This window comes from Egretta garzetta, unplaced genomic scaffold, assembly GCF_000687185.1.
Source record: "Egretta garzetta isolate BGI_Z169 unplaced genomic scaffold, ASM68718v1 scaffold273, whole genome shotgun sequence".
Taxonomy (NCBI): domain Eukaryota; kingdom Metazoa; phylum Chordata; class Aves; order Pelecaniformes; family Ardeidae; genus Egretta; species Egretta garzetta.
The window spans coordinates 165,157-192,067 of NW_009259236.1; the positions used below are offsets into that span (position 1 = coordinate 165,157).

Sequence of the window (26,911 nt, forward strand, 5' to 3'; positions counted from 1 at the left end):
GAAGTAAGAAAAATTTCTTATGCAACAAACAACAAATGGAATTTAATTTATTTCATTAACAATAACTTTAGAACACAGTTTTAATAAGTATTTTTAACTTGGTCTATTTTATACAAACTGTCAAAAATGTCAACAGCATCTTCAAACTACAATATTTAAAAATCATCTTCCAATTTAAAGTATTACATTTCAAGTCAACTTGTCTGTAAGAAAAAAAAACCCAAACAAACAACAAAACAAACCCACACCACCAAACAAAACAAAAGCAATCCACAGTAAATTTCTTGAATACTTGGCAACAGGAATAAATGTTAGGCCTAGGGATATGTCAGCATCTGTAATATGGTATGTGTCAATTTTTTTTTCTGCAAAACGTATCTTGCAGATGCAAACCATTTAAGGTAGAAAAGAAACATTAGCAAAGAAAAGAAACATTCTTTTACTAGGTAAATTGTGCCTTAAAGAGATTCTAAAACAAAGCTTTTGTGTACATTCTAAAATTAAATGCTTGAAAACCAAGGCCAAAGATCAAGATGGATGCTATCAATATATTCAGAGATATTTCTTTATGTAAATTTAAGTTTGAGGTAGAGGTGGTGTTAGGAAACAACAGACAAATGGATCCAATTGTCTGACATTGAGCAGGTATGTGCAAAAGTCACAAAAGGTAAAGCAGCGTTCTCAACATCCCATATGTTTTTATGATGATTAAAATTACTATTTAACTATATAATATAACTATATATTTAACTATATACTATTTAACTATATACTGGCACAGCAGAACTGGCACAGCTCACTAAGGGATTTCTGCACATGGGTAATAGGCATTCCCATCCCTTCAGGTCTTTCACTACAACTGTAAGACATGTAATGCTTTAAAGTAAATTTGCCAGAGGCACCTTTTCTACAACAGTAAGAACATGGAGACAACACACAGTATCATTTATGGCACTCTGGAGAGCAGCTCTGTATCATGTCCCTGGGAAGCAGACTGGCTAAACCACTCAGAATACACCCAGGAAATGCCGCTGTTAGGCCTATTTGCATTTCCCCACCACAAATTCTGTCTTTTAAACAATGACACAATTACTTGTTTCTTTCATTCACATACGTTGAGATACAAAGAATAACCCAATGGCTTGGTCAGTCCCTCTCACCTAGGCATAAGGAACCAACTTTTAGTAGACTTCAGTTTGCATTCTTGTGGACAAAGTAACAGAGAAGCCCAGTGGGGCATTTTATTTTTCCATCAAAACATCAATGCGCCCAACTTCAGAAATTCTTAAGAAAAATATTTTGCTTTTCTGAGGAAATGAAATTATCACAAAATATGTAAATAGCATTTAAGTACTGAACATTAAAAATGTAAGTACTCACAGTAGCATGTTCCCCTAAGCGGATTTCCAAGATACCTATTTTCAGAGTCACAGCTGCAAGGGGGAAAAAAAAAGAAAGAACCAAACATTCCCATTAAACACACTATAGTTTTAGTAAAAATGCAGCTAGAATATTTATTCCAAATCACAAGAGTTTCATTACTAGTAACACAAAGAAATGAAAATAAAAAGCATTGGATACAGTTCTTAATTAAGGTGTGCTACTTTCCGGAGGCACCTCTCTCTCCTTATAAAAGAAACCCAGAGCGACTAGGATCTTGAGTAAGGCACTTCAGTCATGTGCTTGAAGTCAGTGCCTATTGCAGGACTTACCGCAGGTGCCAAGTCTCCACTAATGAACAAAAGAGAGCCAGGCAGGGAGGCCGAGCACCAGATCGCTAATTATCCATGCCACTTCAGTGATAATTTGCTCCCTTGGCTGGTTTTGATCCCTCCACTGGCCCCCTCCAAGACAACAGCTGAGCATCAATCAAGGGGATCATTCACTACAGAAAATGTTCCTAAACATGTCTTCCTTTAACATACACAGTCCCGAAACACTACCAGACCAGGCTTTGCACCCTCAGACACCTTCCACACCTCTTCATTCCATCCCTGGAGGGATGGAATATACCCTCTTCATTTCCAACCACACAACCACCACACTGGTGAGCTGCAACACATCTTTCATATTATTTCTAACTCTAGATGAAAAAACAACAAAAAAAACCCCAAATCACCCCTAGGTATAAAATTATTACATTTGTACAGCATCACAGAGGAGCAAAGTGATGCTGTCTGCTCTAGAGAAGCTAGTCCTAAGCTACGTAGCTGCAACCCAGCTGGCTCTGGGTTCAGAAATTGTAGCCACACGTGTAGCGCTGTTAAGCACAGCAGCATCTCAGCTGCTTAGCTTCTCTGAACTTCAGAGGCAATTGCTTCTCTTCACTGACCACCTAGGGCACTAGGTGAAATTTTAGGCTGAATACAACATACTGATGTTGTTGACAAGGCGCATGCATGATAAAAGCTGGAGAAGTATCTTTCTTACTGATAAGATAGATAGTTATTTTCAGAGACCTGAAACATCCTACAGAATTTCACACTGATCAAATTGAGTTATGTAACATTTCTCTAAAAATGCCAAGTACCTTAACAGAAAATTATTATCCTGCTTTTGGTTTTCTTGGCTTTTCCACAGAAGTCTCCAACAAGATTATAATTTTCTATTATTAAGTTCACAAAATGATTCATAAAACAAAGAGAAAGTTTATTGCTGCCTATTAAATTCCATATAAATATTTTCCCAGAGGCAATCTGGATCATTTAATAGTTTGGACTACCTTTTCATTACTTTTTTCTAAGTAACTTAAATCACAAACAAATTTTTTGCGTTATTTTATTTATGAGTAATATTTTAAAACTTTCTAACTTGGGTGCCATATCATTTAACAAGCAGACTGTAGAATAATGTTTGTATTTCTGTTGGTCTCTTCATTAGTTTCCAAATGGTGATTCTTAACTTGTTCATTTTTATTCAAAAATAGGCAGAGAGCCTCCTTGACACTCTGTTACAGCATCATAAAGGAAATAATCTACAGTAGCATTAAAATGAAAAAAGCAGAAAAAGTTTTATACTCTGCCCTTGCCCACTCCTGGTCTCACGACAGTGTGAAAGCTCTTTGCAGTGTCAACTATATGGAAATTCAACATTTTTTCAATATAGAAAAACTTTTGCTTCAACTCCAGGAAACAAAATCACATATGCTTCAACTCTAACTGCAGCACACAATTTGTGGTCTTGTCCACACAGACACTCTGGCCCTACACTCCTTTCCACAGAATTTAGAAGAGAAATCAATGCCGATGTCTCTCTTGTATGTACGTATAAAGAAAAGGAGAAAATATTCTCAAGTAATAATATTGGTCTGGCTGACACATTTTTTTCTAAACATCACAAAACACCATCAAAATTCTTCAAAGAACAGCTCACTACTTAAACACATTAGGCTTGTAAAAACAGACTCATGTGTCTCAAAGTGTCTTTAGGTTGGCAATTTTGAAAGAAAGAGCTAAGGGAAAAGGATCATTTTTGAATGAAGAATTTAAAATAATTTCCTTTTCTTGTATGTAAGATTGTCACATAAATGAGACAGTATATCACACAACAGATTATAACAACATGATAGAGATTACTGTAAGAAGGTTTGTTTTTTTTCTGAATTGTTTCAAAGGCAAAGTAGAATATTAAACACAAGCAGTATTCAGAATATGCTGGAGCTCTAAACCAGAAAACAAAAATATATTTTATATAAATAACTGTGTATTGAGAGCCTTTTCTCAGACAGGACACGAAACTTTCTCAGAAGGCAAGAAACTTACTCTGCTGCTCACTAACAGCACTGATTTATGTTCAACATGGAAGAGCAATGTCCAACCACCAGTAACAATAAGATGTATAACTTCCCATCAGGAGAGACTAAACAAATTCTGCTGTGAACTCTTGCAAGCCACAGCACTCACCTGTGGTGATTTGACCAAGAGTCTAAAAGAAGCTTAGTTTGCTCCTGACACAATTTTTTTTTTTTCTTGAAAATCTTTATAAAAAGAAAAGCTCTTTCCATACAGCTTCCCTTCTCCATTCAGCTACCCTTCTAATAAGATAAAACCATCTCCTGTGGATCAATAATCACCAGAACCCAGGGATTTCCAGCATCACATATACCTTTCTGATATTTATATTTCTATTTATATTACAGAAAAACTACAGGAATACATAAAATAAAAATATCTATAAAATTTGTCTAATGCACCACAGGTTTCACTATTTAAAAGATCACAGAAAAGAATGCTTAATACAGAAATTTCTAAGTATGGAGTATTTTGCAATATAAAGTTATTTGTAAGTATTCATTCAAATCCAAATAATTACTAATTCCCTGACAATTATAGAAGTGACCTTCAAGAATCTTGAAGAGAAAATGGCAATGCAATTTTACAGCCAGCCGTTTCAGTTGTTTCAGCATAATGCATGATGAAATGATAAAATATGCATAATAGAAAAAGAACAGTGAATTACACCACGGCAAAGTATTTTGATATATTATCATATTTATTATATTTTCTGCATTGGAAACCTCACGGGAGACATTGTATTCAAGGAGCTAGTGAGCTTGGGCAAGGCATGGTCTACTGGTCCTTCTTCATCAGGCTTGAGAAGCCCGTCTGCGAGTGTGAGTAGCCCCTGTAAGGGAAGGTGCTAGGTGTTATCAAAGAGGACCTTCCAGCTTGTCAGAAGGAGACAGACGTGGGTTTTTTCACACAAAATAAAAGGCACCACAGTATAGGGGGGGGAGGAACCTCTCCACAGATGGGGCCTGTGCCGCACACCGGGGGAAAATCCATGCTGGGCCCATCCAGTGCTGTATGCTTCCCAGCAACTAAAGGGGCGTAAGATTTACCTGCCACCTGTATTCCTCTTTTTATTCCACCTTACTAAACCAGCTAGTTTCTTATGACATTTGTTGCCAGGCCTTATTGAGATCCAGAAAGAACCCTGCACCACCTCATGCTTCCTCCTCTGTCCCGTGGTGTGCAGAACACTTTCATAATAGCAGGAATAGCATGAGGTAGAGTTCTTACCAGTTAGGGAAGCCTGCTTTAACTCAAATGAAAGATGCTATTGAAACACTTAGTTTTCAGCAGACTGAAAAGATGAAACTAATGGGATTAGGAATACATCTAAAATTGTTCACGTGAGTATGTCAGCTAGGTTCTGAATAAATTTAGTTTTGCCTTTTAATCCTATCCTATTTCATTACACATATGTATTGCTCTGCATTAGTCATTAAGTATGGTTCCAATTACAAAATTTCCTATTTGCTGGATTATTTCCTTATGAGCTTTACTCATTGTAGTAATTTTTGTACCTTTTTCAAAAGCCAGCACACATTTGACCATATGCGAAGCATAATATATGCCTTGTATCTGTGAAATGGGAGCTACACTCGTTATTTTATGTGCCATAGGGCTATGATCATTTGCTTTAAGTGCTAATAATGAATGAGCAGTTCCACTCTGGCATGCCTCCAAAGACACAGCTCCCATTTACAAGGGCAAATGGAGGAAGGCTCCTACCAGGTTACACCTAAGTTCTACGGTTTGTTCCAATACAAAAGTATTCAATTCATCAAGCTCACTGACCTTCTGATGGCCTGCTATTAGCAGTTATTCCCCAACCTCTCCCTCAATTATCCTTTCAAAACGGAACCATTTTCTTTTACTTTCTTTTTTTCTCCCCATATTTCCAGGGAGTTAAAAATAAAAGTTATGGAGAAATGGATTAAAAAAAGTAACTTTTCCTACGTTTATGACAAAGTCAATGATAAGTTCTGTCTTTAAATACCATACGTGTATCCAAGAGTACATGTTTACATTAATATTCACAGATTTGGGGTTTTTTGGTCTAATGAATGAAAGGGGTTTTTGTAAGACTGAGAGTTTACAAATGACCCTCCGTTGAAGCTTAGCATAGTATATGATCTTGTGCGCTATATCCACATCTTCCAACCTCAAGAAAGCTAAGGAACTGTCAGTAGAGGAATATATATGTCTAATTTTATTGTGCTTACTGGTATCTCCCTTAAGGAAGGGTTTATCTTCAAGCTTCTTGCCTAAAGAAAACTGTCAGAATATAACACCAACCTAGATCTACAGCTTTCTAGACTAGTGATTTGATCAGGTAGAAACCTTCTTATAACAGTTCATCTAACCTTTGATAATGAAGGCAGGATTTTCTGCACTTCTGCTGCCACCACTAATTGGTAAACCTTTCCTTTCAATTAAAAGTGAAGCAAAAAAAGAGGAACAGGGGAAGGGTAACCTAAGTACAGCTTGTCTTTCCTTGAGCTGAGTTTGTTTCTAATGTCAAACTCTCAGGGCAGACAAAAATGTATGTCAGACCACTCTAAAAGACAATATTCTTTTATTCAACTGACTCCCTGCTGAGGCAGTTGTGTCTTGTTCTGTCCTAGGTGCAGCCTTGTCAACTATACTGAGTAGATATTTATGACCCTTACCTCATATTTTGTCCTTGCATATTAACACAGGCCACTTGCACAGAGTCTGGGGAAAAGCAGTCATCTTTCTGATCTACAGCTGGTCATGGACAGGTCTGGGATTTTGCCTAGGTTCTCAGCATTGCATCTACAAGAGGTTTCTGAAAGATAAAGACTAATGGACTTAGCAGACTATTGCTGGGCCCCGAATGGTGACTTGCCCCAGCTTTTAGACGAGTAAGAATGTCTTCTGGGACTACTATTCAACTTCTGCTCAACTCTGTTCTAGCCTTTACTTCTCATTCTGTCCCCTATCTAGTGGTCTTGCTCCTGCTGTCCTCCATCACTCATTTCTGCTTCTGATCACCTTGTCCCAGTTCCTGTTCTTGCAAAACAGGCTCCTGTTTTCATGCTACTTTCCTGGTACCACAGTGGCATGATGCTATGGAATTTTTGAGTAGTGGAATACTATTTAACATAACCTAATTTGGTTACTTGGGACACCTCATAACCAAAGTTGAGACCGTGTTTGTAAAGCTAAACTTAAGTCTTCTCTAGTTACATGATGTGTGGCATCATAAGTGGACTATGAAGCATTACTACATACTACTATATATTACTACATCCTCAGCATTAAAAATATGTCCATGGTGCTCTGACTGCAGCTTTTGTAGATACTTAAGAGATAGCTGATGGACCTTTAGTAATAACAATGTAGTAACACAGAGCTGAGCCCAGACTCACACACAGGTATTTACCCTGCTTGTTGGTTACCCCTTCTTGAAAGTCATGTAAGACTTCCTATTCTAAATACTTCCCAGCAATGAGAAAATTAGCTAAGGTATATGATTAACTATAGTAAGTAACTGTAACTGGCTGTAATTCACAACAATTTGGAAGTGATGCCATAGAAACTCTGGATTTGCAGCTCATTTTCAGACTCATGGACAAAAGCACCAACCTCAGCTGTTCTTGGGTTATTACCTGGTCCAGAACAGTGAGTGACTGATACCCGGAATCCCAATCCACACTTGTACATGGATACAAGAAAACAAAATTCCCCAAGTCTTGGCTCAGGCCTGCTTGGTTTCAACACCTTTTACACAGAACTGCCAAAGAACAACCACATCTTCTCACCATCAACAACAGTTAAACAGACACGGTCGATAGCAGTGAAAGTGAGTGACCTCACAACCAGCAAAGTTCCGCTACACCAGCCTGTCTCATCTTTTGGGAGTTCAAGCACACTTAAAAGATTCAGAAGTGGCATCATTCTTCCACAGAAGTGCTAAGATTCAGGTTCGATAATTGAGCTCAAATGATATATTTAACGAAAAATAGGTATTGTCAGCAAATTTAATGAGTGCTTTGTGATTTGCAGGGAAGAGGTTTGTTTAATTGCTAATAATTATTGTATCTTTGTCCTGCTACCATAATCTTTATTTTGCTGCAGTGAAATACACAAACTAATAATCTATAAATGCAAATATATCCCTCTAATAGTTAAGGGTTTGCTTCTTGACCGTATTGACATTGCACTATGATGTCCCAATGTTCTCCATTAATACTGAAGTACGTGAATAGTTCTCTCAATGTTTTTGAGCTACAATAAAGCATCTTTGGTTCTAATGTAAAAATTGGACACTTTCACTCCTCTCAGTGCCAAGATCCTTCCAGTCATGAGCAACCTTTCTGCTTTATATCTAAAGATTTTTCAGCCTACCTCTTAAGATAATGATAACCTAAAAGGGTAAAAAGTACTAGGATTTATGTTTCCAGTTAGGACTTTTTAATAATGTGTGGAAATGATTTATTTGTTTCTTTTGTAAGTGCATATAATGATGTCCTGAGACAATGTTTTTTCTGCAGACTAATTTGTCTCCTCTTCATACAGTTCCTGAAAAAGGCTTAGGCCAGCAATACTTTTTTTTTTTTTTTTTTTTTTTAAATCTAGGCTGATCTCACCAAAAGAAAAACTAAAACATTCTAGCTTCATAAGCAAATTTTCCATTTCCAGATTTCCCTCATGCTACTCAAATCCTTCTTCCCTGCAAGATCAAGAATAATTAATATTATAGGAGTTTTATATACTTTTTGAAGTAATGACAGGAGAAAATAAACTTTCAAATGGGTAAAAAAACTTATTATATAATTAAGATAAATTAGTTAAGAGATAAAATAAGATTTTCTAATAAACTCTAGATTATATTTTTAACTCATCTTCTATACAAGAATTAAGTAACCTATGGCCATCATTTGGAACTATCTGGACAAAAAATATCTTTGTTAGTCTTCATGAATCAGAGACCAAATGGATTTCACATGCCAATGATTTGATGCTGCTTACTCTGAACCAGAAAATTTCATGTCCATGGCCTTACCCTTTACCTCTGGCACTCTGCTTTCTCTATGAATGGCCATGGTTTTGGCAGGGATGCACACAAGCTTTTATAAATGTAAAAGGGTGAACTTGGAAAAGCAGGATTCCCACCTGTCAGAAACTGCTCTTTCAAACTAGGGGAGGAGAAATATGTACATTTCTTTTCTTGCATCTTGACCTATTTCAGACATTTCTCCAGCCCTCAGAAAGTAAATGTTAGATATATCCCAGACAGCTCAAAATAAGACGCTACGTTTACACTGGTCTGAACCACATCTCCAAGAAATATTAGCATAGTTTTCTCAACTATTTATTTCTTTTTAGATAGAAGAATTAAATAGAAGCAATGGTAAAATAATAATCCACAGTTTATGAATACTTATTACGGCTTAAACTGAAATGCAGCTCCTCTCAAATTCTTACTTTGTAAAAATCAGCGAATGGTTCACAAAATTTACATATGTTTCATTCTTTTAAAAGATAAATATGGATGAAATGTGTTAAATGTTAACTTAATATCAACAACATATTCATGAATCTGTATCCCTAAGCATAAGCAGTTTGTAAACAGTTTCTTTTGCAATAATTTTTAATATAAAGTTCTCAGTGGAACACTGATTTTATTTTCACTAAGATTTCATGGAAAGAATATTCATATAATCATGAAAACAAGAAGTATAGGCCTTTGGTTAAAATGACTAAATTTTTTCATATTTCAAAACCTCCCTGTTCAAATAGCACTGTTAAACCCATTTAAAAATTCATATTTATAAGCATGAACTCTTCTGCCAGTAATTTCAAAATGCTACAGGTGTACTGCTGCTGGTGATGTTCTGGGAGTTTCCAAGGGTGTTTCTATATTTTCATTATTTAGAAACCAGTCTTCAAAAATAGCAGGAGAGGTAACACTTCAGCAACATTAAATACTCTGACAGGCCCCTGACAGTCAGAGTGAATGTATTGTAAATGGCTTTAGAAATTAGACCAGATTAAATGTATATATATACACACACATATACTAAATCCCAAGTGTTTTACTGCATTTTTATTAGTCATCACTGATTTGTAAAAATGCACAACTAAGTGTATTTGTAGTAAGTATATTAAATATTCAACTGTATTAACTATTAAACAGCTTTTTTTTTAAATGTGCATTAATATGACTATTTTATTATTGTTGTCACTGAGGGAAGTGATTGCAAAGAAATACTCAATTAAAATCTTCATGCAGAAAGTTCAGTGCTACAGTACGATAGTATCATTTGTTTTGATTTGATCTTTCTTGCATTCATTTTACTTTGCTTTCAAGATTTTGGGGTAGTTTTCTGTTTGGTTTTGTTCATTGTAAAAAAAACACACACTATTTGTATAACTACCAAGGTTTCTTTAATTTTGAGGCAATTTAAGGAAAAGGCAATTTAAGAAATATTTATTTGAGGATGCCATGCATACACTATAATTTCCAGAAGATGGTACAAAGACAGGCAAGTTACTTTTTCTCTTTCTACTTCAAATTATGTAAAGTAACTTTGATAATTTTCTTGTCATTTAAGTCTACAATTTATCACAATATGGCAATTAATGCCTTCAATAAAATGATAAATTCTGAGTAAGCCAAGACAAAATGACAATTCAGAAGCAAAGCGCATCACCCATATGGGAGTGGAGACTGCATCTTAGCCATGCCCAAATGCTGCTTATATAGTGAATGTTCAAAAATATTAAATGCAAAATGAAGACAAAGTAATGAATAAATTCAAATGCCATGGTTTTCTCTAGGCTGTCAGCTAGACATATATAATAAGGAATTTTAGAAAATAGTGATGTTATCTAAATTATTCCTCCAGCTGCAAAAACAACTTCTACAGTGTTAATGGCATGTTATAATATGAACATAAATCATAAATATTACAGAGGCCTAAGTACAATATATACTGCAACTGGCAAGCTATCATCCTTACTTTTAGGAGGCCAAAACTCTAGCTATTGCATGACATTTTCAAATTACTTTCAATATTCCTAGATGACTGAGGAATTTCTACCTAGATACTCAGAAATTATATGCAGAATGTTTACTTATCATACTTGTTTCCTATGACATTGACAGAAACTGTCAGAGAATTGTACCTTCTCCTTGAACAACAATGAATGGTGACCCTTCAGAAAAAATACCAGAAGTGACCCTTCAGAAAAAATACCAGAAGTGACCCATGGGAGAGTGATCATTAAAAACCAAATATGGAGGCATGGCAGTTTCCAGACTCCTAGCTTCTTTCTTGTCCTTCTGGTTTTTAAAACCACATTTTTTCCATCACACCATCTCAATATCTATAAATCTATCCAACATGTTGTTCCAACAAATTCCTTGACTGCCTAAAAGAACTTTCTTTACCCCCCTCGCATGACAAAGTCCATCAAATTCATGCCTTATTGCCTATCATCGTTCCATCATAACCATGTCTGGCCTCTTTTTAAGTCCGTTTTAATACCTAGGATACCAACCTCACCTAAACTGCACCATCTTTTATTTGACTTTATTAAAAAAAGATACCCATCCAAGAGATACAGAAATTTCTATTAAGAACTGAACACATAAGAGGCGTATGGGTGGTTGGAGAAAGTATGAAGATAAATACACATATTCGTTTTTCTCTGGTCCCTTTCCTATGAAGAGCTCCAATCTCCATTAGTCCATTATAACACATAATCTCATGAATTTCCTGGAGCAGAGATGACACTGATTCCTCTTTATGAACTGCCAAACAAGTGGAAATCAATGTTACAGTCTATGTTGCAAAACAATACTATATCTGCCACACTTCCAGTCTTGGCTGACTCTCCTCAAAAAGTTGTCTGCCCTTTAAGAAAAAAAACTTGAAAGGCTGTAACAGAGGAAAGAAAAACTGACTAAAGTGACACTGTAGCCTCACGGCAGAGTACTGTGAAGTATTTAATAACAGAAGTCCTGGTCTGTTGGTCTTGAACCATTCATACTATGTTTATGTTGGTTTTGATAGACAGACCGCAGAGGACTACCATGAAAAGCAACGCTTGCTTCTGTGTGAGTACAGTGCGGAACAGAGCCTTTAACTCTGTAAGTAATCCCAATGACTTCCCAAAGGGCAATTTGCAGAATAAAGCATTTTTCAAAACACCGGATACAAAATCTCCCCCTAAACAATGACAGAATAAGCAGGATGGGGAGGGGAAGGAAAAAAAAAAAATCAGCTACTACAAGAGCTCTGGTGATATAACTTGCAATGGATGAGAAAATTCTTGCATCCCAGCTGGGAGTGACTGGGAAAACTAAAGGCTACACTCCTCAAAAAGCCATTTTATCATCCCCGTCAGTGTACCTCAAAGATTCAATCCCTCTACAAAGAGACTATAAGACAGCAGCTTTAGCTGGACTTCTGATTAGTAATGGATCTCCTGTATTTTGCAAGCATCACACTAGATGCTTGAACTTGTTATCACTAGAATTACCTGAGATGTATGTAATGCACTACGTATGATTTCACAGGAAAGAAGGTGCTTTCTTTGCTTCCTGGGCTATGCCAAGGGCAACAAACCTGTCCAAATATTTTTGTAATTAACGTGTTTCAAAGTATTCCAAAACTCAGCAACTTTCCATAGGTATTCCGAGGACACTGAGACATGTCTTTTTGATTTTTAAAAGCTTTCAGTGCAAAATTTGGTACATATTGCAAAAACCCAAACACCAGCTACTGAAAAATGAAACAGAATAATAAAAAGTAGGTAAACTGTCAGAATGCAGTCCTAAAAAATCCCCACCTGATCCCATGAAATATGCTGCTTGCAAAGGGCCATGCTAAACAAACCAACCACTCTTACAGTTAAAAAACTTGAGAGCTGATTATTATTTACTATTTTTTAACTAAATACTCCAGTAAAAATAATGGTTTCTTGCTAGCAACGAGCCCCACAGACATGCTTAAGATCAAAGATTTTAAGTATTTATGTGACCAACCATTTGCCTCTGTGTGATAGCAAATCAAAAAAAAAAAAAAAAAAAAAAAAAAAAAAAAAGGAAAAAAAGAAAAGAAAAAAGTTCTGTAACAATGTTTTACTGCATCCCTAGGACTGATGAAAGTGGTACATTAAGGGCAAAAAAAACAGGATAACAGAGTACTGAGATTTACTAAACGAGGACCTTTTTTGACATCAGAGAGAAATACAGAGAACCCAGGAGGCATACAAAAATCCTGTTTAGTAATCCAAACATACGGTAGAGGCGGGATATTACTGATGCAGAGATTGTGTGGGAACAGTTACGGCATAATCCCTTCACAAGTCTCTATTTCACCAGCCATAAGCGTTTCTATTTTCTATCAATCATTTTCTGACTGTCTGTTGCTTTGCTTCTTAACTCAAACCTGCATAGGATAATAGGCTACAATTACATTAACCACCTTTCATCTCAGTTTGAATTAAATTTGTTCTGCGTGCCAGCATGAAAATCTGTCCCAAGTCACTTTGCTTAAGTCAAAGAATAATAAACTCCCTCAGTCCAATAATTTAGCCAATGGTTTTAATATTGTGAAGTATTTAGGTTTTTTTTTAACTGAGAGATCATCCCAAAATTAGTACTCAAGAGGAAAAATTCAGTTACAATATTTGTCAGTAATATATATATATATATATTCTGCATTATAATAGTGATTTTAAAATTATTTAAAATACCATCTTATCCTCAATTGTTCTCAGGTTCCTAAAGTCTTTTCTTGTTTTCAGATCAGGTTTCTAATTTATGCAAAAGTAATGCTACAATTTGTAACATTACCCACAACTTACAAATGCAAAATATTTTAATGTCACCCGAAATCTATTCTGGTGACTGAAACGGTCCATCATGTCAGAAAAACAAAGTAGTTGTCACATTTTTCATAAATAAAAGAGAAATCAACTGAGAGCACAGTAGAGAAATGCACTCTGAGGTGAATGCTCATTTGGGAAGATCGGAGTGGAAAAAATCCAAAGAATTCCCTCTAGGATTATTTTACATTTGCAGAGCATCCTCATGCATTATAGCAAACATTTCACTCTTGGATCCAATCTACAGGTTTAATTTTAAAATTCTCCAGTGACCATCACAAGACAGACTTAAAAAAATGGCAGCTTCTATACCACAATTTTAAGCTTTCCATCTTCTTTCTCTCACTTTTTTTTTTTTTGTTGTTGTTTCCCTTTTGGATTTTTATTTTTAAAGAAAACATAACTGAAATGACCCTGCGATTTCAAAGTGCTGCTTCAAAACTGACTTCGGAGAAGTGTTGTAGGCATCATATCATTTTGGAAATGGCAGAATATTTTATAAGCAATCTTGGATTCATTTATTCATTTACTATCAAGAAGACTGAGCACCCATGCAAAAGACAAAATGTCAAATTCACATAAACTAATCATAAGAAATATACAAGAACTACGGTGAAATATTCTGTTTTAGAAACAAAAAGTGCAGGTGTTCCTGATTTTTTTTCCCTGACAGACATGATTTGCATGTCATTTGGGGGGGCGGGGGGGAGGGGAGGGGCAGTAATCAAGATTTCCAAATCCAAGAAAAATCTTAGGTTTTGTCAGCTCCCGATGATAAGTAGACCTATGCACTATGAGGGGAAAAAAAATTATTCAATATTCATGACTTCTAGCTATGACTGGAATTTGCAGAAGAGAACACACAAAATGTTACCTGGTAGTTTTCATTGCAGTGTGTTAATAGAATGTATGACGATCTACTATATTAAAAGCAGGCAGAAATTTGGATACAATATACTATTAGAAACACATAAAGCTAGATATATCTGGTGAACAACTCAATATATCCACTATGGAGGAAGAAGATGTATCAGATTAATATTTGGGTTGTCCTATTCAATGCTGCTTTTCTGTTTCTAGGCCTACATTTAACTGGAATAATTTAAGTTGAATTCTATCACGTTTATAACAAAGCTATGTTAGTCATCATTTCTTTCATTCTTTTTTTCCCCAAGAACTGCTGTTTGCTGAACACTCACTGTAATTTATTTTAAGGTCAGTATATAAATGACATCTATGTTGCAGAAAATTTCATATGATACAAATATAATAAAGACAAGAGACAAGCTTTCTAGGTTGCAGAAATGAGGTGTCAAAGGTAAAAGGCGGGGACAGGTATAGAGTGTGCATGGGTTCAAATATTTCAATTAAAAAAAAAATCAACATCCTGTGGCATAACAACTACATCTCAAAGCAACCTGCAATTTCATCATAACTTTAACTGCATAGAAATACTTCAGAACATTGAGTAGACAATGAAAAACAGGCAGATACAATTCTACAAAACTGAGCACAGAGAAAGCTCTAATCAAAGCTTCTGAAGGGTAAATGTCAAACCATTTAATAAATCATGTAGTTAACTATTATTCAAAAAAGCAAGAACAAAAGCAACAAACTAATGGCATAGGAAAGGTTTCGTTAAAGTCAATGACAAAAAGACAAGTGCATTAAGAAAAAAAACATAATGAAGTTTTATTCTTTTTCTACCCTAAAAGCAGGGTTGGAAAATGCATTTGATTTTATACATGACAGGGTGGTTTAAATACAATAGAAAAAGGTGAAAAAAATCCTTAAGTACAATTCAACAATAAATCAATTTTCTTAAAAAACAAAACAAAACAAAAAAACCACCAAAAAAACAAACCAAAAAAACCCCCAAACCAACCAAAAATAATAATGCATATCTTCCCCAAAGAATGGATTTACAGAATTCCCACTTCTGAATCTTAGAGGTATTTTGCTTTTATGTGGATGGCACTGTAAAGCTGTTCATGTGTTTAGATGTGCTGTTACCTCTTCTTTTATTTATAAATATAGAGGAGGCAATCTTTTTGTTCAACACAAAGGACTGATTTATATATTTTTTCATTTCTTACAATCATCATTTGTCACCTTCAATGTTACCTTACCTTAAAAAACCTTACCCTTACCAAGTCCAGAAATCAACAAATAATAATAAAGAGAAGGAAAATGAATGAATGAAGCAAAGTATCAAGAGTAGATGCGAAGAACTTTGTGAACTAGTTTTGTGAAACTCTTGCTCCTACTCTGTACGTGACAATTTACAATTAGCCTCCCAAGAGCAGGAGAAAGAACAAGTAAACCATATGTTCCCCAATTCGCACCAAATCAGGGAAATATCCCCTCTTAAACTTAAGTAACAAGGTGTTATTGTGTATTTAAATATTATCTGAATTAGGGCCCAAATCTGTGATTAAATCAGGACTATATGTAAGAAAGGATAAAATGAGAACAGGATTAGAAAGTCATTTTGAAGCATCTGTTTAAAAGTAACTGCTGCCCTCATCTCCTTCTGAATCATGTAAAACTCATTTCCAGACTTTTTTTTTTTTTTTTTAAAGTTAAACCCTCTTTATGAAATTGATTCATTAAATCTCTTTTAGCATATCTGACTGCTCCTTTACCCTTTAATTCTTACCACTTCTCTGTGAGCAGCTCAACAACTTTTCTTCCAGGACAGTGTGCTACCTTGGACACATCTCTTATGTTAGTTTGGCGATCTCACTGCTCTCCCTTCAGCCTCCTGCTGCAATTTAGTACTCCTAAATTTTTATTTTCTCTGTCTAACAGTGAGTGAAAGAAAAGTGTTGTGGCAGGTTGAATTTTCAGATCTGATTATAAGTTTGCTTTGATTCTAAACCAGACTCCTGTCACTATTTAAAACAGCTTTTCTAGCTAAGTATTTACTTTGACTTCTAGTACTTTGTTCTTTTTTTAAATTGCTGAAAAACTCCTTTTCTCGTACTATAAAAATAATAGATGGAGATGGAGAACTAAAGCTGTAAATCAATCCTTCTGAAGTGATAATCTAATAAACCACTCAGGCTTCACTGCTGAAGTTTAGGATATCATCAGGGCCCTTGGATTGATTTATGCCTTTGTAATCAAGCTCCCCAGCCCCATTATCTAGTAAGCTAGATAAAGAATACCACTTACTTTTCAATACATCCACTAAAAAAAAAATAAAAATAGAGAGCTCAAAGCATGCAAAGGTTATGCAGCTTAATTTATATTTTTTACTTTCTAAAGGTGATTTTTCAGTACAAAAGTAAAAAGGATAAGGGAGCATTTCTAATATTAAGACATTATTATCTTTCAGCGGGTGAGTACAGATAGGATTGGTCCTATGCTATTTGTTGTTGCCCTATCAGTTCTCATTCCCTGAAAATACCTTGCATATGACAGAGAACTTGCTTTTGGTGTTAAATTGTTAGTTTATATTATAAAAGGTAAATTATTACAGATACTTTTCAGCAATACTGTTTATTATAACTTACTGCCTTTTCATATTTTGTTTATTTTATGTCATTCGCATGATAATCGAGGCTAAGAATGAAAAAGCAAAGAAAACAGGATGTTTATGTAAGCATATGTGCTTACACATGGTCTGCCCGCAGAATTCATTATCTCAGGTAGTCTACCTCCAGATTTTTAAACAGGAGTGTCTTAAATAGACTAATCTGCAGCACAGAAGAATAACAATACTGGCAATCACATTAGATTTCACTCATCAGCTATAGAAGAGGACTTTAACCCCATTTCTGAAACAACACAGTTTTTATAGCCCCCTATTTTTCTTTATGTGAATTGTTAAGCTACAGTTCAAATACCTACTGTTTTCTAAGCAGCTCTTTAAAACGTTGCATGCAGTACCCTTTATCTTCATAACAGAATAAAAAGAATACATCGGGTTTAGTTAGCCCATCATCAATGCAGAAGCTAGTGTCACAGAAAGCTTTTCTAGCACTGCCTGTACATGGGACATGGGGAAGCACGAGAACATGGGCTCTTCTGCAGTAACTGCAGAAACAGAGTTGAGATGGAAAGAAGGTAAATATATAATAAAACCTGCATGACCTCCTAGATGTCTGCACATAAAACTGCAGAAGAACGCAAGTTCTTTGTAACTGGAATGCTCCCCACATAAAGGACTCTTTAAGCATAATTTAGCACTCTAACTGATGTGCTTACTTGATATAATTATCAGCAGCTTCATGAAAAAAGAAATGAGAAGTAATGCATTCTCACTCCCATGTCTTAACACCAAAATATATTTCGGAGTTCTACCTATGTATAATTTTAGGCCTTTATGTGCAACCTTCTTTTAACACTCGCAGCAACTACTGAAGCAGTTTAAAACTAATAACTGGCAACATAGTGAAATGAAATGTTTTAACTTTAAAACAAGAAATATAACTATTGCAGCTAAATTTTCATCTATATGTAAAGGTATACAATCAAGTGAAAGACAAAACAGAAAATGAAAACAGCAGTAGGAAGATGCATATTACTTCTATTAGAGACCATAAGAGGAGAAGAAAAGCAATCTTTCCATCACCAGGAGATTTCTAACAAATAGTGTCACCAGTACCCATCTGACTGAGCATTTCCTTATTCCTATATAAAAACTGTTTTTTCTCCCTATTTCTTAGCGAATGAAATGAATAAATATCACAAGCCAAAGCTGATAGATATATCTATCAACAGGGTTTTCATCACAATGTAGCTTCTTTTCTTTTACTTATTTGTAAGTTTTTGAAAACAGATTTTAAAATAAAAATAGGACATGGTATTTTGTGCGAGTACCGAGCAATCCATATCAAGCAGCATAAAGAGGCACTACTTTAATTTCAAACTTCCCTATGTGTTGATAGCTTAGAGAGAGCTATGAGCTATCACGCTGGTATTTTCTTTTCCCACTGCTACCTATACACTCGTACTAGCTTAATGACAAATTGATTAAACCAGATGTTTATTTCAACTCTAACAACTCTTGTACCAATTACTAATTACCATACTAATGGCCTATCAGATGTAAATTGTAAGCCCAGATCGACACTGCACAATGGATAATATTTTATCTGAGGGTTAAGATCTGAGAACATTGAAGCAATTTTCAAGAGCTTCAAAAAGTCACAAGCACTGGAGATCTATTAAGAAGAAATTAAGATTCACAGAATCTGTTCTGTTAAATTCACAATTAATTTCATTAAAAAGAATCATATGTTTGGATTACTATATACATTAAACTTGTACGCTGAAAATAAGGAAAACGTGGATGTTCAGGAGAGGTCTACCTTAGAAAACTCCTTTTCCTTGAAATAAAAACTTTCATACAGATCTCTTCTCATTTCATAAGACAAAACAGTAGGCCTGAGCAAATATTTATCATCAATATATTCTTCCGCCTTTATCTCTTTCTACAGTCAATGCAAATTAATTCATGTAAATCATGATTGAACTAGCTATAGAAGTATATCTGCTGCAATGTATTGGTTTGGATGGCACAAGTTAAATTCCAACTCCCTTCCTGTAACGTATATATTAGGTATATATATTTTGAGTTTTCCACATACCAAAATAGTAAGGGAAATAGTTATTTAGACAGGCAATATCCCCATGGTTTTATTTTATTTGTAAAATGGCCTGATAGTTCAAGAGACAACTTTACTGAAGTAATACCTATATATACTTCCTACTGGATTTAATTACAAAGCTATTTTGTAGTTAAAACTGAATCCATTTTAATAAAGTTCAGACTACATTTAATCAAGTATCTCAGATAGAAAATGACGGATATTAACAATATAGAGACATACTAAGTACAGAACAGATCAAATAATTGCTCACTCATTCTATTTAAAAGAATTTTTCTTTAAAAAAAAAGAAAAACCCCTATTTTCAGTCATTTAAAAAGCATAAACGCTATTCATCATTTACTGGGAATCGATGCTTTGTGCCTCAGTGAATGTTGTCATTTCAGGAAGAAATAGCCTTATTCAAAAAACAAAAAAAATACGCCAAAACGCAAAAGGTGTCTTGGAGGACATCCAATACTATTTAATAAGCACACCGTAGAATCTTCCCTGTCACAAACCTCCAAAAAAAGTCAGAATTTACATGAAATTGCAAAATTAACTATGTGCAGAAAGAGCTGGTGTTCCTTTGAAATCACCTCTTTCTTACAGAAGAGTTTCAAATGAGAAGCAAGTGCGTCATCTCTATCAAAACTCAATATACCTGTGGCCCACGACAATTTTTACTTGTTTTGCTCACAACTGGAGTTTCTGTTACAGAGTAATTAAAGTCTAACAGTACATAATGAAATACTGGTTCTGCATGTTGAAGTCAATGTCTGTATTTAAATCATAATGCTTTTTACGATATAACTCTACTCTAAACTTCAGCCATCCAAAACTCGTATCTGTTGGTTACCATTTAATGAAAATAGATCAATTCTCCTTTCTCTCTAATAAAATACTGTAAAAAAATCTTGCTATCTCCTCAAAACAGTGCTACCACGACTGATTCAAGGGAAAGAATTTCATAAAGGTTTTTTACTAGAGTATTTTTAAGCGTTTCTACCAGAAAATGTTAAGTATCTATTTTATCCTTTGTAGAAACCACAGGAGAAGAGTAAAGCTATACAAACAAGATCATAAACAATTAATATGTCTCCAGATGTAGTAATCAAAATAGTCTATCAGCATCTGCTACTGAACATCTCATGTTGGTGCCCATTTCTAAGTAGCGAGCAGTTGCATCGCACTGGGGTGAGGAGCAGCTGGTTAATCCAAAGCGCTTGAAGGGGGCAGCAAGCCAACAAGGCCAACAGCAGCATGACATCTTGGGACCAAGCTGCACGCCCAGCACAACAACTCATCTCACAATGGAGAAGTCAGATTCCTGGGAAGTCAAGGGAGGGGGGAGGTTTCTTAGAAATATTCACAAAGCTTTCTCTCCCTGTCAAGGTTTATGGCTCCTAGAACCTCATGGACATTCTGTCTTGTCTCCTGATTGGCCTCTTGTTGTTGTTGTTGTCATCATTGTCACCATCCCGTATCATTGTAAGTATTTTTTTCAGTCACAATTTTGAAAATTTTGATTGGTTGATCTTATTCTAAATTGAAAACTAATAAAAAGAACCTACTTGTTTATGAAACATCTGAAAACCGATGGTGTTACACATCCAAAACTGTAGGTTTTTTTATTTTAAATACAGTGTTGATTATGCTGACAACAATATTGCTGTAAGCCCTTCTTTTGCCTTATTTCCCTTCTTCTCTCATCTCCCTACAACTCACAAACTGCCTTTGTCTAAGACGCTGATATGGACTATGAGCAACAGCAAGGATGGGGGCATGTCAGGAAACTCTCTGGCTCTCCTCCTCGGCTCTTTTCTAGCACAAAAGACCAATAATGATACATAGAATTTTGACAAATTTTAAGGTTGATCTGTACCTCCCGTACTAGCCAAGATCTTAGGAAAACCAAAATATTAAAAACACTCTGATAGCATTGATTTCTCAAATGCATACATGTACTAAAGCTGACCAGCGTTTGTGTTTCATGAAGGCAAAAATAATCATGTATGTCAAATTCTTTGTTCTAGAGAAAGGGTCCATAAAAAACTTTACTAGCAACGTTTTCTGGAAGACACTCACCCTGAAGATGTTTTGTCTTCCATAAAGTTTTGTAGGAGTGTTTACTCATACATCTTTGGAAAAAATTCTCCTTAAATATTCCCCTTCCACAAAGGAAATATCACTTTCCTCCCTTCTGCTCCATAGTTAATTGTCCAAAGCTGACTCTGGCAGCAGCAATCAGAAGTAGTAACACTGATGCAGAGGGCTGTAACATAGCATACATTTAATTTAATCAGTTATGATATGGTGGTATATACTAGAGTTTTTAAAAAGAGCTCCCTCAAATATTTGGTTTTGTCAGTCACAACTCAGCTGCAGGGTTTTTTTCTGACAACAGCAGGATGAGTAGCCAGAAAAGCCATCAATTACTTTCTTTTCCTTCTATAAAGAGAACCCCTTATCTTTGGGCCTTCCTACTGCTTTGGTTAAACAACTTCATGCTGCACTGGAAAGCTGTGTTATTTTTTTCTCCCCCACCTGCAGGAAATATTCTAACTTTTAAAAATTGAAGTGGGGTTTTAGGTTAGGATGAGGTGGAGGATTAAGCATTGTCATCTTTGAGATTTAGAAAAAAAAAGAAGCTATCTTTTTCAGTCTTAAAAAAACAATCTGTGGGAGTTAATTTTATGGCGTAAAGTCTGTAAAGAAAGATTCAACAGACTTCAGAGGGACTACTACCTAGGGAGAAGACTCCACAACTTCACCACCTCCTTAAGAGGGATGCAATGGAACATGAAAAGCATCAAACCTGAATGGATTGGTGCACAAATCCACAGACATATGTGCTATAATGCCTCTTATCACACCACCAAACTGTTAGGTGCCCAGCTGCTCGAGCAGAACTCCCAAATCCAGAACAACTACCACATCTGCCCGCACGGCAAACACATTGCAGTTAGGTACCTAGGGACAACATAGTTGGAGAGGTCCTTAGGTACCTGTACTCTTGCCTAGGTGTGTTTTGTACGACTGGGAGTTACAGATCAAAACCATTTACTGGACTTAGGCATGTATACAGTTTCTCTGGACAGAAATATCTGGATCAGAATATTCACTGGGCAGATGTGTGACATACAGGACATCAAGTGGACAAGCTGTTACTATCTGAAAAGGAGTTGGAATCTGAGAGCAGGTATAGCCAGTAATGAATACTGAAGATGTAAAATGGTTAGGTCAGGCACACAGTGCCTCGCTATACTGAGGCACAGAAGTTCATTAATAAGGAGTAGTAAAAAGTACTCTACTAGAGTAATTCACAGATGTTATCCTATACATGACGATTTATGATCCGTGAGATTTATTATGGCTCCTGTGAACAATGGCAGTTTATAACCACAGCAGCGTGGAAAGAACAGAATAGTAATATTAATGGTTAACAGCGTTAGTGACCCTGATACTCAAACTGGATGTATTTATGATTTGTGGGGACCCCAGCACCTTATCTGGACAGAAGGAACAGACTATGGGGGTATTTGGTTCATGTAGATTAGGAGACACAACTGGCTGGCAAAATTGTATGTTGAAAAGAAGCTGCTCTCCGCTGTCAGCAACCTCCTACAAGTTTTTTTCTGGAATCTGAACCCCACTTCATGTTGTCAGTCCTACAAGAAATGCTCCAGCCTCCTTTTACATCTTCTCAAAGAAGCAGCGCCAAGAAATGGTGTAACTGCATGCACCCCTCCCCCTAGGCTGGTTGCTTTATAAGAGTTGTTCATACTGATTTTTGGCTTATATTACTTTTCATAAGCCTTGGCCTTGCTAGCTTTTAGCTGCAGTTCTAGTCCTGGCCACAGAGAAGCTTTCCGAGGTGCCTTCATTGCACACCCTAAAGGATGCAATGTGGCACAGCCCCAACATCATTTTCAACAGCTTGAACTGGGGAAAAAAAAACCCTCAAATTTTAAGTCTTTGCAACCTATTGTGACCCTGCCTGAGACTAAGGCAAAGCATTGTGCTACAGAGATGCGTGCAATTCTGCTTTGAAGTTAGCCCTAGGCAAGATGTAAAGGCAGCCCAAGCCACAAGGCCCTTTGCCCCCTCCTTAGCTGTACAGGAATAGCCTCAAAACCTCCCAAACACTTTCTAAAAATAAGTACAGACACTAAGGTCACAACTTTGCTGGGTAACAAAAAATCAGACTCAATAAAAAAGCAGTTTTATGGCAGTCATAACCTCCCTTCCCCTCCTCTCCCCAGTAACTCTTCCATGTGGCACAGGCTACCCCTGTTTCTCTTTTTCCTGTATGAGAGTAACCATTAGCATCACTCCCACTCCTAAATTCATCCCAGTCCAGACTCAACACATACCTAATTAAAGGCAGAATTGTCTTCAGCTTATATTTAGCTTTAAATCTTTATGGGTCTATTTCAGACCTGAAAAATGTGCAAACTTGTCTATTCTTGTCAGCTGTGCTACTCCATTATAACAAAATAATATGTTGAAGCATTAGCTTACCTGTACATCCTTAGACAATCAGGAATATAGCAACACTCAGCATTAAAAATTACTAGCACTTCTTATAAAAGGGGTTTGCATTAGAACAGATGTGTCCTGAGCACTGGAATTCAAGCCAGTCCTCGCTGGCATGTCACCTATGAAAGACTTAGGCAGCCTGCCCTGTTCTACTGCCTCACTGATACATCCTGCACTAAGCAAAACAGGTTATTCAAATGCCAATCGCTGGATGGCATGGCCCTGGCACAGGAGCAACAATTTTTAAAAACAAGGTATTTTGAAAAAAAAATCCAGCACCATATATTTTTCAAATGGGAAACAAAAAAGATTTTACTTAATTAAATCTATATCCAGCACAAATACTAACATAAACCAGTTGGGCACAAGAGACAGGTACACTGCTTGCATTCCTATTTTACAGCCAGGAATGTCTGGGAAGTTATAAAGAAAGTCTGTTTTGCTCTGCAATTTGTATTTTTGGAGGTAGCCTGGAGAGGAAATAATGAATATAAAAAACCTTAGAGAACAACTGAAGCCCAGTGGTGAGTAGATTCTGCTCTGTTGAGCTTGCCAAACCAAAAGACATACTTATATATATGCATACAGTCAGCTGTGGAAGAGCCTAACTTAGAAGCTGAGAGAGAAATTACTTTATTCTCACAAAAGAGAAACCCTCACACCCAAACTGTTCCCATTTTCCAGACAATTAGTACTGAACTCAGAAAGATAAAAGGTATATTTCATTGGAACAGAACACCTAAGAAAATTACACGTACCGTTATTAATTCAGCTCTTGCCAAGAGACATCTTGCTAACATAACTAGTTTTACATTGCAATATCAATATTGCAGCATTGTCCGGATTTAACACATTCACAACTGACCGACAATAAATTACCAATGTACAAAGCTCTTGGCTAAGAGCCTGCAGCTGCTCCCGTAGCCACTAGCTCCTTCTCTTTTCTCCACTGAGAACACTGCCTTCCAGGAACAATACAGGATATTCAAACTCCAGTTCTTCTCTATTTTTATAAAATCGGGCAATTTCCCCAAAAAAATGTAATGTCCACAGTGTACCAATGCTTACGAAAATTGCTGTTTCACATTTACAGAGAGCCTGCAACTCCAAAAGATCCCAGAGAGTCTCAGGAACTTTACATATCATATACTGAATATACCAAAGAAGAGAAAGTGAGTCTACTGCAGCACAAAAAAACAAACAAAAAAAAACCAAAAGAAAAAACCAAACCCAACCAAAAAAACCCCAAACAAAAAAAACCCACCCCAAACAACAAAAGGGCTGAGTGTGACATACAATACTGCCAAAACCCATTTAAAAAAATACTGCACAAAGCCTGTTGCAAATCTTTATTTTTCTTCAAATCTTAGATTAAAAACTATCTCAAATGTTTTAAGTTCCCGATATTTGCCTTCTGAGTGTTTAAGCCAATTAGAGTGCATTTGGGTCATGTTCTGAAGCTTTGGTATTAGACCAAACATGATTGATGCCAGAAACATGAATTAAAGAAAAAAAAAAAAGTATCTCAAGTCCTTGATAGATCTGGCAATAATTACTATATGTAAAGCAAAAAATTAGTACATTTAGAACATATATTCAATGTTGAAGTAGGAGTTTTATTTTATTTTTCTCCTTAGCAACCTAATGATCTAGCTCTTGGAGAGCTAGCTGAGGGCTTGAACCTATCCTTACAGAAGCAAGCTAAAATTTTCAGGCAGTTAAATAAGAACAGAGGCAGTCACTAAATCCACAAGCCAGATTTTGCTGGAATTGTCCTTGCAACGTCACAGCTAATGGGGCAACATGCATAGGTACATCAAAGGTTTCTGTTAAATGGAAAACTCAAGGACTGGACTCAGCATGAACAAGGAGAAAACACCTCATGTCAGACACAACCAAATACATAAGACTAATAGTGAAATATGACCAAATGACAGAAAAAGGAAAAAAAATATTGGGGAAAAAAAAAAAAAGCCAGAAAAAAATGAAATACAGTTTCCTCTAGTATTTTAAAACATTAAATATTATATTTTTAACTCCACTTTGGAAAAGCACAGATCACTACAGTAACTAGTATTAAATGGATTCTACCCTCTAACAGGAAAGGCAATTTCTTCAATAGAAGTTTTTTATTAAACTTCCATCAGCTAGAACCTCCCTGTGTTGTTTTTGTTTGTCTGTTTGGGGTTTGTGCATGTGTGTGTGTATCTTTGATACAGGAAGTTCTAATAAAGTGAATTTGTTATATGATTGCTCTCAATTTTTCCCCTACCAGAAAGCAGAGCTCTGAGAGGAAACAACAGGGAACAGATTTACTCTGCTATCAGCAAATAAAGCTGCAGTGATATCAATAGAATGGTGAATTTGACTCATAACCTCGTATATATTTACCTGCCTTTCCATTTGGTAAGGGGAATTGTACCACCATTCTGTGAAGAGGAATTGCACAGAACAGGACAGCTGGATATTTTTAAATCTTATTCTTATGTAAATCAGACTATCAATAAGTGCTTATTAATTATGTACAGATCCTTACATTATTAAATACCTTTTTAAAGCTTGCATACAGTGAGGATTTTATCTTTCACCTTTTTGGAAGGGACCCCTAGAGGTCATCTAGTCCAACCCCCCTGCAGTGAGCAGGGACACCGCTAACTAGATCAGGTGCTCAGAGCCCCATCCAACCTGGTCTTGAATGCTTCCAGGGATGGGGCCTCCACTACCTCTCTGGGCAACCTGTTCCAGTGTTTCACCACCCTCACTGTAAAGAATTTCTTCCTTAGATCTAGTCTAAACCTACCCTGGTTTAGTTTAAAACCATTACCCCTTGTCCTGTCACAGCTGTCCCTACTAAAAAGATTTTCCCCATCTTTCCTGTAGGCCCCCTTTAGGTATTGAAAGGCTGTAATTAGGTCTCCCCGCAGCCTTCTCTTCTCCAGGCTGAACAAGCCCAACTCTCACAGCCTGTCCTCACAGGAGAGGGGCTCCAGCCCTCGGATCATTTTTGTGGCCCTCCTCTGGACCCGCTCCAACACTTCCATGTCCTTGTGCTGAGGGCTCCAGAGCTGGACGCAGTACTCCAGGTGAGGTCTCACCAGAGCAGAGTAGAGGGGCAGAATC

At 36.2% G+C, this 26,911-nt stretch overlaps 1 protein-coding gene across 1 annotated transcript in view; it reads right to left on the bottom strand.

Moving 5' to 3' along the window:
• The window catches only part of ATRNL1 (attractin like 1), a gene marked incomplete at both ends in the record, with an annotated part of 304,322 nt that overhangs the window by 98,571 nt on the left and 178,840 nt on the right, over positions 1–26,911 (bottom strand). The window contains one exon of the mRNA XM_009635895.1: positions 1,381–1,433. Coding sequence (XP_009634190.1) covers positions 1,381–1,433 — 53 coding nt within the window. The remainder of the gene's footprint in view (positions 1–1,380; positions 1,434–26,911) is intronic.